Raw genomic sequence first — 15,082 nt, forward strand, 5'->3', positions numbered from 1 at the left:
GGGCTAGGTGTTGAGTTACCACAGTCTCGGGCTAGGAGTTGAGTTACCACAGTCTCGGGCTAGGTGTTGAGTTACCACAGTCTCAGGCTAAGTGTTGAGTTATCACAGTCTCGGGCTAGGTGTTGAGTTACCACAGTCTCGGGCTAGGTGTTGAGTTACCACAGTCTCGGGCTAGGTGTTGAGTTACCACAGTCTCGGGCTAAGTGTTGAGTTACCACAGTCTCGGGCTAGGTGTTGAGTTACCACAGTCTCAGGCTAGGTGTTGAGTTAGCACAGTCTCGGGCTAGGTGTTGAGTTACCACAGTCTCGGGCTAGGTGTTGAGTTACCACAGTCTTGGGCTAGTGTTGAGTTAGCACAGTCTCGGGCTAGGTGTTGAGTTACCACAGTCTCAGGCTAGGTGTTGAGTTACCACAGTCTCGGGCTAGGTGTTGAGTTAGCACAGTCTCGGGCTAGGTGTTGAGTTACCACAGTCTCGGGCTAGGTGTTGAGTTACCACAGTCTCAGGCTAGGTGTTGAGTTACCACAGTCTCGGGCTAGGTGTTGAGTTACCACAGTCTCGGGCTAGGTGTTGAGTTACAACAGTCTCGGGCTAAGGTGTTGAGTTACCACAGTCTCAGGCTAGGTGTTGAGTTACCACAGTCTCGGGCTAGGTGTTGAGTTACCACAGTCTCGGGCTAGGTGTTGAGTTACCACAGTCTCGGGCTAGGTGTTGAGTTACCACAGTCACGGGCTAGGTGTTGAGTTACCACAGTCTCGGGCTAGGTGTTGAGTTACCACAGTCTCGGGCTAGGTGTTGAGTTACCACAGTCTCAGGATAGGTGTTGAGTTACCACAGTCTCGGGCTAGGTGTTGAGTTACCACAGTCTCGGGCTAGGTGTTGAGTTACAACAGTCACGGGCTAAGTGTTGAGTTATCACAGTCACAGGCTAAGTGTTGAGTTACCACAGTCTCAGGCTAGGTGTTGTGTTACCACAGTCTCGGGCTAGGAGTTGAGTTACCACAGTCTCGGGCTAGGTGTTGAGTTACAACAGTCACGGGCTAAGTGTTGAGTTATCACAGTCACGGGCTAGGTGTTGAGTTACCACAGTCTCGGGCTAAGTGTTGAGTAACCACAGTCTCGGGCTAAGTGTTGAGTTACCACAGTCTTGGGCTATGAGCTAGGTGTTGAGTTACCACAGTATCGGGCTAGGTGTTGAGTTACCACAGTCGCGGGCTAGGTGTTGAGTTACAACAGTCACGGGCTAAGTGTTGAGTTATCACAGTCACAGGCTAAGTGTTGAGTTACCACAGTCTCAGGCTAGGTGTTGAGTTACCACAGTCTCGGGCTAGGAGTTGAGTTACCACAGTCTTGGGCTAGGTGTTTAGTTACCACAGTCTCGAGCTAGGAGTTGAGTTACCACAGTCTCGGGCTTAGTATTGAGTTATCACAGTCATGGGCTAGGTGTTGAGTTACCACAGTCTCGGGCTAGGTGTTGAGTTACCACAGTCTCAGGCTAAGTGTTGAGTTACCACAGTCTCAGGCTAGGTGTTGAGTTACCACAGTCTCGGGCTAAGTGTTGAGTTACCACAGTCTCCTGGTAGGTGTTGAGTTACCACAGTCTTGGGCTAAGTGTTGAGTTACCACAGTCTCGGGCTAGGTGTTGAGTTACAACAGTCACGGGCTAAGTGTTGAGTTATCACAGTCACGGGCTAGGTGTTGAGTTACCACAGTCTCGGGCTAAGTGTTGAGTTAGCACAGTCTCGGGCTAAGTGTTGAGTTACCACAGTCTCGGGCTAAGTGTTGAGTTACAACAGTCACGGGCTAAGTGTTGAGTTATCACAGTCACAGGCTAGGTGTTGAGTTACCACAGTCTCGGGCTAAGTGTTGAGTTACCAGAGTCTCGGGCTAAGTGTTGAGTTACCACAGTCTCGGGCTATAAGCTAGGTGTTGAGTTACCACAGTCTCGGGCTAGGAGTTGAGTTACCACAGTCTCGGGCTAAGTGTTGAGTTACCACAGTCTCGGGCTATAAGCTAGGTGTTGAGTTACCACAGTCTCGGGCTAGGTGTTGAGTTACCACAGTCGCGGGCTAGGTGTTGAGTTACAACAGTCACGGGCTAAGTGTTGAGTTATCACAGTCACAGGCTAAGTGTTGAGTTACCACAGTCTCAGGCTAGGTGTTGAGTTACCACAGTCTCGGGCTAGGAGTTGAGTTACCACAGTCTCGGGCTAGGTGTTGAGTTACAACAGTCACAGGCTAAGTGTTGAGTTATCACAGTCATGGGCTAGGTGTTGAGTTACCACAGTATCGGGCTAGGTGTTGAGTTACCAGAGTCTCGGGCTAGGTGTTGAGTTACCACAGTCTCAGGCTAAGTGTTGAGTTACCACAGTCTCAGGCTAAGTGTTGAGTTACCACAGTCTCAGGCTAGGTGTTGAGTTAGTACAGTCTCGGGCTAGGTGTTGAGTTACCACAGTATCGGGCTAGGTGTTGAGTTACCACAGTCTCGGGCTAAGTGTTGAGTTAGCACAGTCTCAGGCTAGGTGTTGAGTTACCGCAGTCTCAGGCTAGGTGTTGAGTTACCACAGTCTCAGGCTAAGTGTTGAGTTAGCACAGTCTCAGGCTAGGTGTTGAGTTAGCACAGTCTTGGGCTTAGTGTTGAGTTAGCACAGTCGCGGGCTAGGTGTTGAGTTACCACAGTCTCGGGCTAGATGTTGAGTCACCACAGTCTCGGGCTAGGTGTTGAGTTACCACAGTCTCGGGCTAGGTGTTGAGTTACCACAGTCTCGGGCTAGGTGTTGAGTTACCACAGTCTCAGGATAGGTGTTGAGTTACCACAGTCTCGGGCTAGGTGTTGAGTTACCACAGTCTCGGGCTAGGTGTTGAGTTACAACAGTCACGGGCTAAGTGTTGAGTTATCACAGGCTAGTGTTACCACAGTCTCAGGCTAGGTGTTGTGTTACCACAGTCTCGGGCTAGGAGTTGAGTTACCACAGTCTCGGGCTAGGTGTTGAGTTACAACAGTCACGGGCTAAGTGTTGAGTTATCACAGTCACGGGCTAGGTGTTGAGTTACCACAGTCCTGGGCTAAGTGTTGAGTTACCAGAGTCTCGGGCTAAGTGTTGAGTTACCACAGTCTCGAGCTATAAGCTAGGTGTTGAGTTACCACAGTCTCGGGCTAGGTGTTGAGTTACCACAGTCGCGGGCTAGGTGTTGAGTTACAACAGTCACGGGCTAAGTGTTGAGTTATCACAGTCACAGGCTAAGTGTTGAGTTACCACAGTCTCAGGCTAGGTGTTGAATTATCACAGTCTCGGGCTAGGAGTTGAGTTACCACAGTCTCGGGCTAGGTGTTGAGTTACAACAGTCACAGGCTAAGTGTTGAGTTATCACAGTCATGGGCTAGGTGTTGAGTTACCACAGTCTCGGGCTAAGTGTTGAGTTACCACAGTCTCACGCTAGGTGTTGAGTTACCACAGTATCGGGCTAGGTGTTGAGTTACCAGAGTCTCGGGCTAGGTGTTGAGTTACCACAGTCTCAGGCTAGGTGTTGAGTTACCACAGTCTCGGGCTAAGTGTTGAGTTACCACAGTCTCGTGCTAGGTGTTGAGTTACCACAGTCTCGGGCTAGGTGTTGAGTTACCACAGTCTCGGGCTAGGTGTTGAGTTACCACAGTATCAGGCTAGGTGTTGAGTTACCAGAGTCTCGGGCTAGGTGTTGAGTTACCACAGTCTCAGGCTAAGTGTTGAGTTACCACAGTCTCAGGCTAGGTGTTGAGTTACCACAGTCTCGGGCTAAGTGTTGAGTTACCACAGTCTCCTGGTAGGTGTTGAGTTACCACAGTCTTGGGCTAAGTGTTGAGTTACCACAGTCTCGGGCTAGGTGTTGAGTTACAACAGTCACGGGCTAAGTGTTGAGTTATCACAGTCACGGGCTAGGTGTTGAGTTACCACAGTCTCGGGCTAAGTGTTGAGTTAGCACAGTCTCGGGCTAAGTGTTGAGTTACCACAGTCTCGGGCTAAGTGTTGAGTTAGCACAGTCTGGGGCTAGGTTTTGAATTACCACAGTCTCCGGTTAGGTATTGAGTTACCACAGTCTCGGCTAGTTGTTGATTTACCAGTCTTGTGCTAATTTATAATTGGTTAACCACAGTCTCGGGCTAGGATACTGTAATGTACTTCTGATAAAGCACTTGCTTGCAGTTCAGTTTTATTGTTTATACAGATCTTACAAGAATATAACCTACAGTTAGATATTCATTTCCTAAATGGGATGATGTGCTCATGCACTTTCTGTTCAATATGAAAAGTTAGTACGTATAATTTCAGAAAATCTATGCAAAGTTTTGCAATCAAATACTAAAATTTTGCCAATATAGTTATATAATTAACACTTGAAAAAATATAAATAATATGGTTCTACAGGTGTGCTGTGCAAAATTTAGATATTATAACAAACATATTAGATACCCAACCCAAGTGGGTCCTAAGCCTTGAAGTCTTCCAAGAAAGAAGTATAAATTTATCTTATTGAAACATTTGACTATCATTCATTATAGGGCTTCAGGAACAGTATGTATGGCCAAACCTTGTGATCCATCAAAGGAAAATGATATCGTAGCCATCAAGATTATGGATCTCAACAACCAGCCCAAGAAGGAGCTTCTGATCACAGAAATAGAAGTGATGAAAACATACAAGCATCAAAATATTGTCAACTTCCTGGACTGTTACTATCTTGATGCAAAACAGGAGTTATGGGTGGTCATGGAGTATCTAGATGGTGGGGCTTTAACAGATGTTGTCACAGAAACGGTGATGAATGAGGGACAGATTGCTGCTGTGACACGCGAATGTCTACAAGCTCTAGACTTTCTTCATAGTAGAAGTATTATCCACCGAGACATCAAAAGTGATAATGTGTTGCTTGGCATGGACGGAACAGTCAAGTTAACAGACTTTGGTTTCTGTGCTCAATTAAGTGGAGACAACTGCAAACGACAGACCATGGTTGGTACACCGTACTGGATGGCCCCCGAAGTCGTGTCCAGGTAACTAGTGTAATGTGTATTTAAAAAAACTTTGTGTGTTTTGTACATGGGTTCCACCTTTTTATCAAATCATCCTACGTCTATATATGGGCTGTAGTCTATCTCTAAACTATCATTGTTATTGCTATTTCTCAATAGGTGCAGGAAGGATATTTCTCTTTTAGGTTGCCCTTGGTACTAAGTTGTGCCGATTTTATTTTGAGTCCAATCAGGAAATCAAAATGGCCAACATGCTGCCATTTTGATTTTTTTATCAATACTTCTTGAGAAGTAATGGAGGATATTTCTTGATCTTCACATGTAGGCTCTATTTTGTCTCTAGTTGTGCCCATTTGATTTTGAGTTTGACAATGAAAATAAAATGGCCTGCAAACAACTGCTTTCACAACAACTCATTATTTATAATGGATGCCTTTTATTGATTGATTGAAAGAAATTGAAAACACTTATTAATCAGTGAAGCATTTAAAATTTCATGACCTTTTTATTTTGGAGACTATCACTTGTTTATTAATACCACCATTTTTGTTTTTATTAGAATACATTTAATGGAATGTCAAATGATTGCTCTGATCGATCCAGGCTTTAATTTTTAGCTCACCGGTTCCGAGTAACTGTGAGCTAATGTGTACCCCTTGCATTTATTACCATTTTTTGAACGAAAATTTTTTGGCACCAAAAACCCATTTTCAAGTTTTTGGGGTAAGTTTTTGGAAAGCTTGTATATACATATACCTCACACCCTTCTAATTTAGTCAATACATTCATTTGAGGTCTAGTGGTGATATTATGTGACATACATTATATTGATACAACTTCAAAGTGACATGCTTATACATACATAAAAATTTGTGCATAGTGTGATTGCTGCTGCTGTTGAGCTTTGCAATCATTGATTGCACTTGTTGTTGGAAGGAATCAGATATGAGAAGAACAAAAAATTCCTTTTAATTTTATCACTTACATCATGGTTTGCATAAACCTTGAAAAGTGCTTGAATTTCAAATCTGTGGATAAATTTGAAAATGTCTTTTCAAGTTTTATGTATCCAATGTTTTTTCAATAGATAGAATGTGGGACCTGATTTTGAATTATATCTGATTTTGTAGAAAACACTACGACAAGAAGGTGGACATCTGGAGTATGGGAATTATGGTAATTGAGATGTTGGAAGGCGAACCTCCATACTTGAATGAAACCCCACTGAAAGCAATCTACCATATTGCAGCCAAGGGTAAACCTGAGATAAAAGACTTTGGTAAACTGTCCGATGAGCTACAGAACTTTCTCAACATGGCCTTGCAAGTGTCAGTTGAAGAACGAGCAGACACCTCCACACTCCTGAAACATGGGTTCCTCTTAAAGGCTAAGCCTCTTTTTTCAATGAAAGCCCTGATAGTTGCTGCTAAAAAGGCAACTGGCCACTGAGTAATTAGCATGCATGGTAAAACAATTGTCTTATCATCAGTTTTATGCATGGCCTGATCATTTCCTTATCGTCAATGAGAACATGAGTTCTCTCCTGGTAGGAACAATTGAAACAAGAATGCTATAGTTAACAGTACCATATATCAGTTATATAATGGTCCTGAATGTATAATATACATATATAAAAAGATAGATACAGTAACAGAGCTAGGAACATTCTTAATGTGGCATTGTATAGCACAATATTAATATCAATATCTATATTGATAAACATGTAGGGTGATAAAATTTAAGTTTTAGGTTTGTAATTTACCAGTAAATATTAAAGTTTGGTTTTATAATAATAATAAAATTTACAACCATTCTGAAACAAGTTATTTCAGCTTATACTAATCACGATTGTTTGCCTGGCTAAAAGCATGCAAGGAGTGTAACTGTGGGAGGAGTACCCACCTGAGAAAGCCCATGTATTGGAGCAGGTGATGCCATGACATATTTTACTAGGGAACCTGTCACCTTTGTGAAAAGGGCCGCGTTGGCCGAGTGGTTAAGGTGTCCCGACTCTTTATCACTAGCCCTCCACTTCTGGGTTGCGAGTTTGAAACCCATGTAGGGCAGTTGCCTGGTACTGACCATAGGCCAGTTGTTCCTCTGGGTACTCCGGCTTCCTCCACCTCCAAAACCTGACACGTCTTTAGATGACCCTGGCTGTTAATAGGACGTTAAGCAAACAAACCAAATTTTGGTGAAAGCAAGTGTATAATCCACAATTGAAATAATATAATATAACAATTGTTGGATTGTTTACTAAAAAATTTATGGATTTGAATATTTGGAATAATCATCCTTTTAATGTACAGATAATATCTGGTATTGAAAATTGTATATTTTTGTTGTAATTAAAAATGCTGGACTATTGAGCGATGGACTAAGTATTGTTTCCTGCTTGACTAATGTTTATGTTTTAAACATATAACATTGAAACATAACAAGTTCAAAGCAATGTGTAGTCTTCATTAAGGGGAATAGTTTAGTTGAAAGAGTGAATTAAGATATTTAAAGGTAAAATCAGCAGCAATACAATCTACCCCAAGCTGTTGTGAATTTACTTCTGTAATACCTGTAATCACCTGGTGTGTGAGCTTACCTTGCTATTGTACAATCGAAATGTCACAAAACTAAATTATTACTGGGGTGTGAACTTGTGTCTAATGTAATATCACCAACACACTCGAGTACCAACACTGGGGTGTCTCTAATGTAATATCGCTAACACACTCGAGTACAAACACTGGGGTGTCTCTAATGTAATATCACCAACACACTTGAGTACCAACACTGGGGTGTCTCTAATGTAATATCGCTAACACACTCGAGTACAAACACTAAGGTTTCTCTAATGTAATATCACCAACACACTTGAGTACCAACACTGGGGTGTCTCTAATGTAATATCGCTAACACACTCGAGTACAAACACTGGGGTGTCTCTAATGTAATATCACCAACACACTTGAGTACCAACACTGGGGTGTCTCTAATGTAATATCGCTAACACACTCGAGTACAAACACTAAGGTTTCTCTAATGTAATATCACTAACACACTCGAGTACAAACACTAAGGTTTCTCTAATGTAATATCACTAACACACTCGAGTACAAACACTAAGGTTTCTCTAATGTAATATCACTAACACACTCGAGTACCAACACTGGGGTGTCTCTAATGTAATATCACTAACACACTCGAGTACCAACACTGGGGTGTCTCAAATGTAATATCTTCAACACTCGAGTGTGAGCTTTATTAAGCATTTGTTGTATTTTTATATTCAAAAGCAGCAGTCTGCCCCAAGCTGAATATGAATTTACTTATTTGATGTGTAATTTCACCAACACTTGAGGCTAATACAAGATTTGTTTTAGTTTTGTTGCGATAAAATTGGAGGAATATTTACTGGGACAAGAGGGAGCAGTTAGTATAAAATGCTGGCCATATTTCATTACATAATACATTACTGTATGTAGAATAAGCTAGTATTTTAATTAATACTTATACTTGATTTCTATGAAAAAATTTGAAAATATGATTCATTGATAAATCATTAACAATTCTGAGGTGCATGCATAGATAGTAAACATATTTGTTGACATTAAAGTTATAGTCATGCTAAATCTTCATCCATGAACATTTTAAAATTTTATGATTTTACAAAGTTACAGCTGTACATGATGTTTCGATATATAGTGTATTTTAATGCTAATGATGTCCTATTTCAGTTTAAGCATGTACAATTATGGTTATATACATTCCATAAATCATTTTTGTTTAATGATTTGTTTGTAACTGTGATGAGATCTTGAATTTTGTTTTATTTGATAGATTTTGAATTATGATATTGTTATAAACATTAGGTACTAAGGTCATGACTATTTAGGGATATTCAGCATAAGTTCGGATTTCTGATGATACTTTTTATCAGAATTTCACAAAAGCATCTACTTATACATTCTGGTGGCAACCTCAATTTACCATATCAACAAACATACAATATTCAATTTGTAGCATCGATAGTAATTATATATACAGGTTTGTGTTTCATTAGCTCATCTGGCCTGAAGACCAAAATGCAAGTGCACTTTTGCTGTGATGCAGCATCCATTCAGCATTAGTGTTTTTTTTCTTAAAACAACTTCTTCTCAATAACTGAAAGTCTCAACCCGATATAATTGGCTGGTAGCTATATATAGGTTCCTGGGATGCAGCCCTGCAGCCACACAAAAATAGTTTTTTATTGCTTACGAAAATACCTTGAATCATGATGTTTGACTAATTGCTTCCTGGGTTGAAGTCCAGCATTATTTGTGACAGGACATGACCTTGACCCTTACATTTAATGTTACAGTTGAACTGATAAACTGAAAGGCCTTGACTGATCATTAGAGGAGTGAATAATGGGTGAGCCTATTGTGCCTCTTGTTAGTCGATCAGTGTGAAATAAGTGTATATTTTAGAATTGATAAAGAGATAAGCCTAGTTAATAAAATTGTGATCCCAGGAGAAATTATAAATGAAAAGTGTACACAAGTGACAATCTGTACTTTCATATAACCTTTGCATAAAATCTTTGATCCAGTGGCCTTTGGTTCCGGATTCTCGAATGTTCTATATTTTTATATAGGCTCTCTAATTTTATATTGTCCAAAGATTTCCCTCCAGTTTGGCTTGTCCAAACTGATTTTAATGCTGACAATAGTTTTAAAAGCCATTATATTATAAATTAGCAAGAATTCTGTAAAGGTACACAACAGATTTTTTTAACTTGTGCAGAATATCCCTTTAATGAGTTACAAAGTTTGTGCTGAAATTTGGTATCTTTGATAGATTACACAGTAAGATGAGCCTTGGTATATATTGACATTCACGACTACATATAGAACTACCATGTTATAATCTCCAGGGATGGGGATGATTCTGTCAAAATGAGGTGAAATATCTGTTTTTGTACATTCATAGAAATATCTTCTCAACATACATTGTACCATAATTCTGGTACCATGTAGGATTAGAAAAGGCACCAAAGGAAATGGTCTAATAAGTTCAAATCAAAGTTGTTGTTTTTTTGTTAAATATCATCATTTTCTGCCCCTACATTTACCTCTGGATATTGTACATCATCAGATGATAGCAATATTTGGCTTACAATTTTCCATTTTTTCAAACTGCATTTTGGTTTAAGTTCTCAAATTAAAATCAAAAACCTTTCAGTTTGTATAGTACATTAATTAATCAGGACAAGTTTGATCCAGACCTGTTCACATTGAAACTATTTGTTTTTCTTGGTATTTCTATGTTTCTAAAATAATATTTTGTGAATTTACCAGAGATTTTTATTATTGAAGTTTTAGAGGTTTGAAATTGATAGCCATGTCATAGTTCAGTATTGATAACATATGTTGACTAAATTTTTAACCACAAACCTGTGTAGATTACAATGTTTTGACGATACTATGGTATGAAACCAAGTTATATAGTTTTTATATAGGTACAGTAGACCAAGATTTTGCCATGGATTTTTCAACTACATTTTGATAATTTTTACTTGAAAAGCATAGCTTATTGTATCTTGTGTTGAAAACCAAATACCTAATGTTATATCAGTATGATATACATTCACTGGTGTTAGTTAAAATGGGTTTTAATTAACTACTGAGTCGTAGATGGGCTACTGAGATAGCAACTCCTCACAGAATTATTTTGATACCTTGCCGTTATGACAGCTGTTTTCACTGTTACCAAGTATATATATATATATATACACAGGCAATATTCTTTCACGTGAATTTCACACCTGAATTTCATTTGAAATTATTCATGTGAAATTCACTTTTTTGCCCTTTTCATGTGAAATTCATGTGAAATTTTCACGTGAAGGAATATTGCCTGTGTATGCTAGACCTCATTGGTGACCTAAGTGTAATTCAGACTTCTATGCAATCATGTGTGCGAGGACACCGTTATTGTTGATTGACTGTGTGAGGACACATTTGTACATACCCAGTACATGTAGTAGCAGTATGTTATTTTTACTGCCATAGCACAGCATCTGTCCGTCTGTACATCCGTCAACTTTTCCCTTAAATTGCTACTAGTCATTAGCTATAATGCACTGAATGGATTTTGACCAAATTGGAAGCATCCTTTGGGAAGGGGAACAAATTTTTCATAAACGATGACTGCTTTGGGTGAAATGGAAACAGTTTTGTAGAGTCAGACCCCCGAGGGGCCAGAGGGGAGGGAATCGATAGGGCAAACTTTGCAAATTATTTTAAATTCTTCTTTAAGAGTGAAAGGATTTGATCTTTATTTGGTCCAAAGCATCGTCAAATTAAGCATAACCAATTTTGTGTAAAAGGTTTGTGTCCCAATAGGGATAATATAGCAAATTCTGTGAAATAGCTTCTTCCCCTGCAGAAATGTTTTGTCATAATCTCTGCAATATCCAGATGAGTGATACAGGTGCTATGGGCCTCTTATCATTATTTATTGAAGCTGTGCATGTACTGACTGCTTGGTATAAATCTGTTAAAGCTACACATCTGCAATAAGAATTACCTCCCTTTTATCACAAATGTTAACTGCCTTTTGGTGTACCATAACAAAGAAAAAAAACAACATGCTTACTAACATTTTGTGTATTTTGTCAATTTTTAATGTTAATACAGGCATTCTATTGTATAATAATGTCAGACAAAAGTGCTGTTATGTAGAAATAACTTCTATATTACAGAAAATAATCTACAGCTGCAAAAATATACTACAGTAATTACTAACTATCTGGACAAGAGCAAACTGTTGGATTTATTAGAAACAGGATCCACATATATATTTTATTTCATACCTTCTCTTGACATTTAAACAACTGATGTGTTGCTTATTTTGTGTGCAAGGAATGGACTGGTGCATTTCCAGTGTATATATATATATATATAATTAAAAATATATAATGTCCTTGTGATGGATATACATAGTAATAATAATAAAAAACACAAACCAGAAATTCACACTAGCGCTTTCACATGCTTTGAGAGCAAGCTCTTCAGGTGTATTATTATTTTTATTATTATTATTACTATATATATATATATAAACTTGGCTCTAGTTCACTATGTTAAAATACCAGTGAAATGAATTGCATTAACTTTTATATTTTTTTCATATTTCCTAATGTAATGCAAATAGGTTCTTTTTTTCAAACAGCACAATTTTTATATGAAATTTTTAAAAACTTATCTGTACTCATTTTATGCAAATTAGTCTTTTGATCAATGGCCATATTTGACGTTTTTGAACAAATATATTTATGGTTTAAATGTTCTTATTTCATTAACAGTTTGGTTAAGAGATTTTTACTATATAAGCGTCCTAGAGGAAAGGTGGTATGTTGATTGTGTCGCCATGTCTCTTTGTAATCTAAGTTTGGAATGGTTATCAGTGGGACAATTAATGTTTCTGTATATTTTTAAACACTTTTATTTCTGTAAACATTCCTATGCTTTTATTTGTATGTCTAGGCTTTTATTGTTATTTCCAGATATCATACAATAATAAAACATGAATCTTCTACACTCTTGTTGATTTTGTTGAATTTGCCACCAAACATTATAATAGTATTATAATTATTATGAGATTGGTATTTCACCAATACAAAGTTACTTAAAATAAAAAAAAAAAAAAAAAAACAATAGTCTGACCTAATTACAATCCCCTTGCCAGGTATGCTCGGGATTACTGACTGTTCCCATACTCAAGGTTACAACTAGGCTGTCTGATCTGAGAAAGAAATGACCATCTTGGATTTCGCTACTTCTTCAAAAGTATTAAAAGGGTAATTTTTGACCAAGCAGAAAAAAACAATGACCATCTTGAAATTTGACAGTTGACGTTCATAGTCGTGATTGTTTCCTGTGAAATTTTTTGGAAGTATATATATAATATTTCTCATACCTCATAATAAAAAAGGTCCTTCTAGGATCATAGTTATTCATGTTTAGTTTTACCGGTAACCGCGGAAACAAAATGGCTAATAGGCAGCCTACTTTGGATTTTGGTGGTTGAAATGTTTTTGCATTTTCTCTAGAAGTATTGGATACTTGGCAAATTTTAAGGTCCTTAAAACACTGAATGTGTGGTGATTATATTGGTGTTTATTAAGCACATAACATCCAGCCCTGAATTGGACAAATTCTAATTTGTTAATGTTGGTTTGGTGTGGAGATCCCAAATTCTGCCAGAATACCCTAATTATAAAAATGGAGTGTATATGTCACCAGGTTTGCGGAAATTTCCCTTAAGCCTAGTGGTATATATAGGGATGTCCATGTGGAGAACGTGAGGTCGCTATTTCGAGACCCAGTGCTGGCCGGGTATTTTAACGACTCCTTTCTATTAGATTTTGGCCAATAGCCACTACAACAATGAAGTTAGAGATTAAAAGGCTTCCTTGTAGCTAAAATAACCCTGGATGTGGTTGTCTTTGGGGGCGAATATTTTGTGAAGGGTCCTATTACATAATGAGGGTCATTGGTATGCCTGCAATTTGATTGATGTTGATCCAATCTTGAGGTTTCACCTCAAAAATCCGAGAGTGGAATTAGCGTTAGAACAGCTAGTATTGATACGGAAATCCCAGTTAAGGTTGGATTGATGAGCAACAAACATATTCTGTCCCAAAGACATGCTCTAGTATATGTCAGTGAAAGGAGGTATGGACTATGTGGGTTTTACGTTAGGTCGCAGATAACACATTGAATTTACTCGCTGGGTGGAATGCTATCCTCCATTCATTTAATCCCAGTTTGTTAGGTTGCCGAGGACTTTATACAGCGACTATACTTTGCTCTTAGTCATGACAACCAGATGTACAATTGTATCATTTAGTTGTAGTCTAATGACGTCATTTAGACCATAGGGATGTCGTTTTAATCTGCTTATCAAGATTGATCCCTAGGGTACTCCAGAATGAACCTCGACAGAGTCAAACTGGTTCTACCAAGCAGGAAACTCGGTATCCCTTACCGTAATGTTTAAATTCATGGATGAGTAGAGAATGACCAACTTTGTCAAAGGTTTTGGCAAAGTCCATACTCTTGATTTATGATGTCACCATGTACATGTATAACAATCACCTACTCAACGTGAGAAAAAAAAAAACCAAAAGAAAAAAAACAAAACAACAACAATAACAACAAGAGCAAAAAAAAAAAAAAAAAAAAAGGTTGTTTTAGTCCCCAATACATTTTTAGGTTACCTGACCTCAGACGAAATCTCGAGTGACCTATTGTAAAAAAAAATCCGGCATAGTCCGGTGAAAACAATTTATATTTTCGACTTCGGGACTCGGGGACAAGGATTTGGGCCGGAAGCATGCATGGACGAAGAGCTACAAGGTTTGTTCAAATCCATTACCTTGTTAATTTTTTTTTAATAACTTAGATCAGAGAGTGATGGCATTTGCCTTGAGTCATACTGGGATGAAACTAAGTTTTTCAAATGTAACCTTGACCTACTTTCATGGTCACAGGGGTCAAATATGTTCAAATCTGTAATAAAACTCTCCTTTTTAACAACGAAAAGGCCGTAACCAAGATATCGGACGAATTCCATACTGATACGACTTGGTAAATACTGTAGACATTTTCCATCGCTCTATCTCGACTTATAGCGTAATAGATAAGTGTGGCGTATCTATATAAGTACTGGTATCTTGAGGAGACGAAAGTTAATATACGAATGCCGCCATTTAAATAGACAATTCGTTGTGTTTTTACTGTAAATGGATGCATTTCAGACATGTAACTGTTAACCCATAGAAAACAGCATGATTTGGTTCTATCTTGTGGGGGAAAGACATCGGACATAATAGATTTTATCATCGAAGAAAAGTCGAACGTATAAGAGATCATTGCAATATGTTGATTGCCCTGGAATCTGTGACCTTACCAATATAATGGACAGCTATGATCACCTCACCCACAACACCTGCCGGCAATCTGTCGCAGTTTGAGAGACTTGTACCACTAAAGGAAAATGCGGAGAGAAACTGAAAACTGGTCCTGGAATTA

At 38.7% G+C, this 15,082-nt stretch overlaps 1 protein-coding gene across 3 annotated transcripts in view; it reads left to right on the top strand.

The window, feature by feature from the left end:
- Positions 1–12,584, top strand: part of LOC117330334 (serine/threonine-protein kinase PAK 1-like) — a 29,793-nt gene extending 17,209 nt beyond the window's left edge. For all 3 annotated transcript variants that reach the window (XM_033888540.1, XM_033888543.1, XM_033888542.1), the window contains 2 exons: positions 4,536–5,027; positions 6,137–12,584. In XM_033888540.1, the coding sequence (XP_033744431.1) occupies positions 4,536–5,027; positions 6,137–6,455 (811 nt within the window). In that variant the 3' untranslated portion in view covers positions 6,456–12,584. The remainder of the gene's footprint in view (positions 1–4,535; positions 5,028–6,136) is intronic.
- The last annotated feature ends 2,498 nt before the right edge of the window (positions 12,585–15,082 follow it).

Source organism: Pecten maximus, chromosome 7 (genome assembly GCF_902652985.1).
Source record: "Pecten maximus chromosome 7, xPecMax1.1, whole genome shotgun sequence".
NCBI lineage: Eukaryota > Metazoa > Mollusca > Bivalvia > Pectinida > Pectinidae > Pecten > Pecten maximus.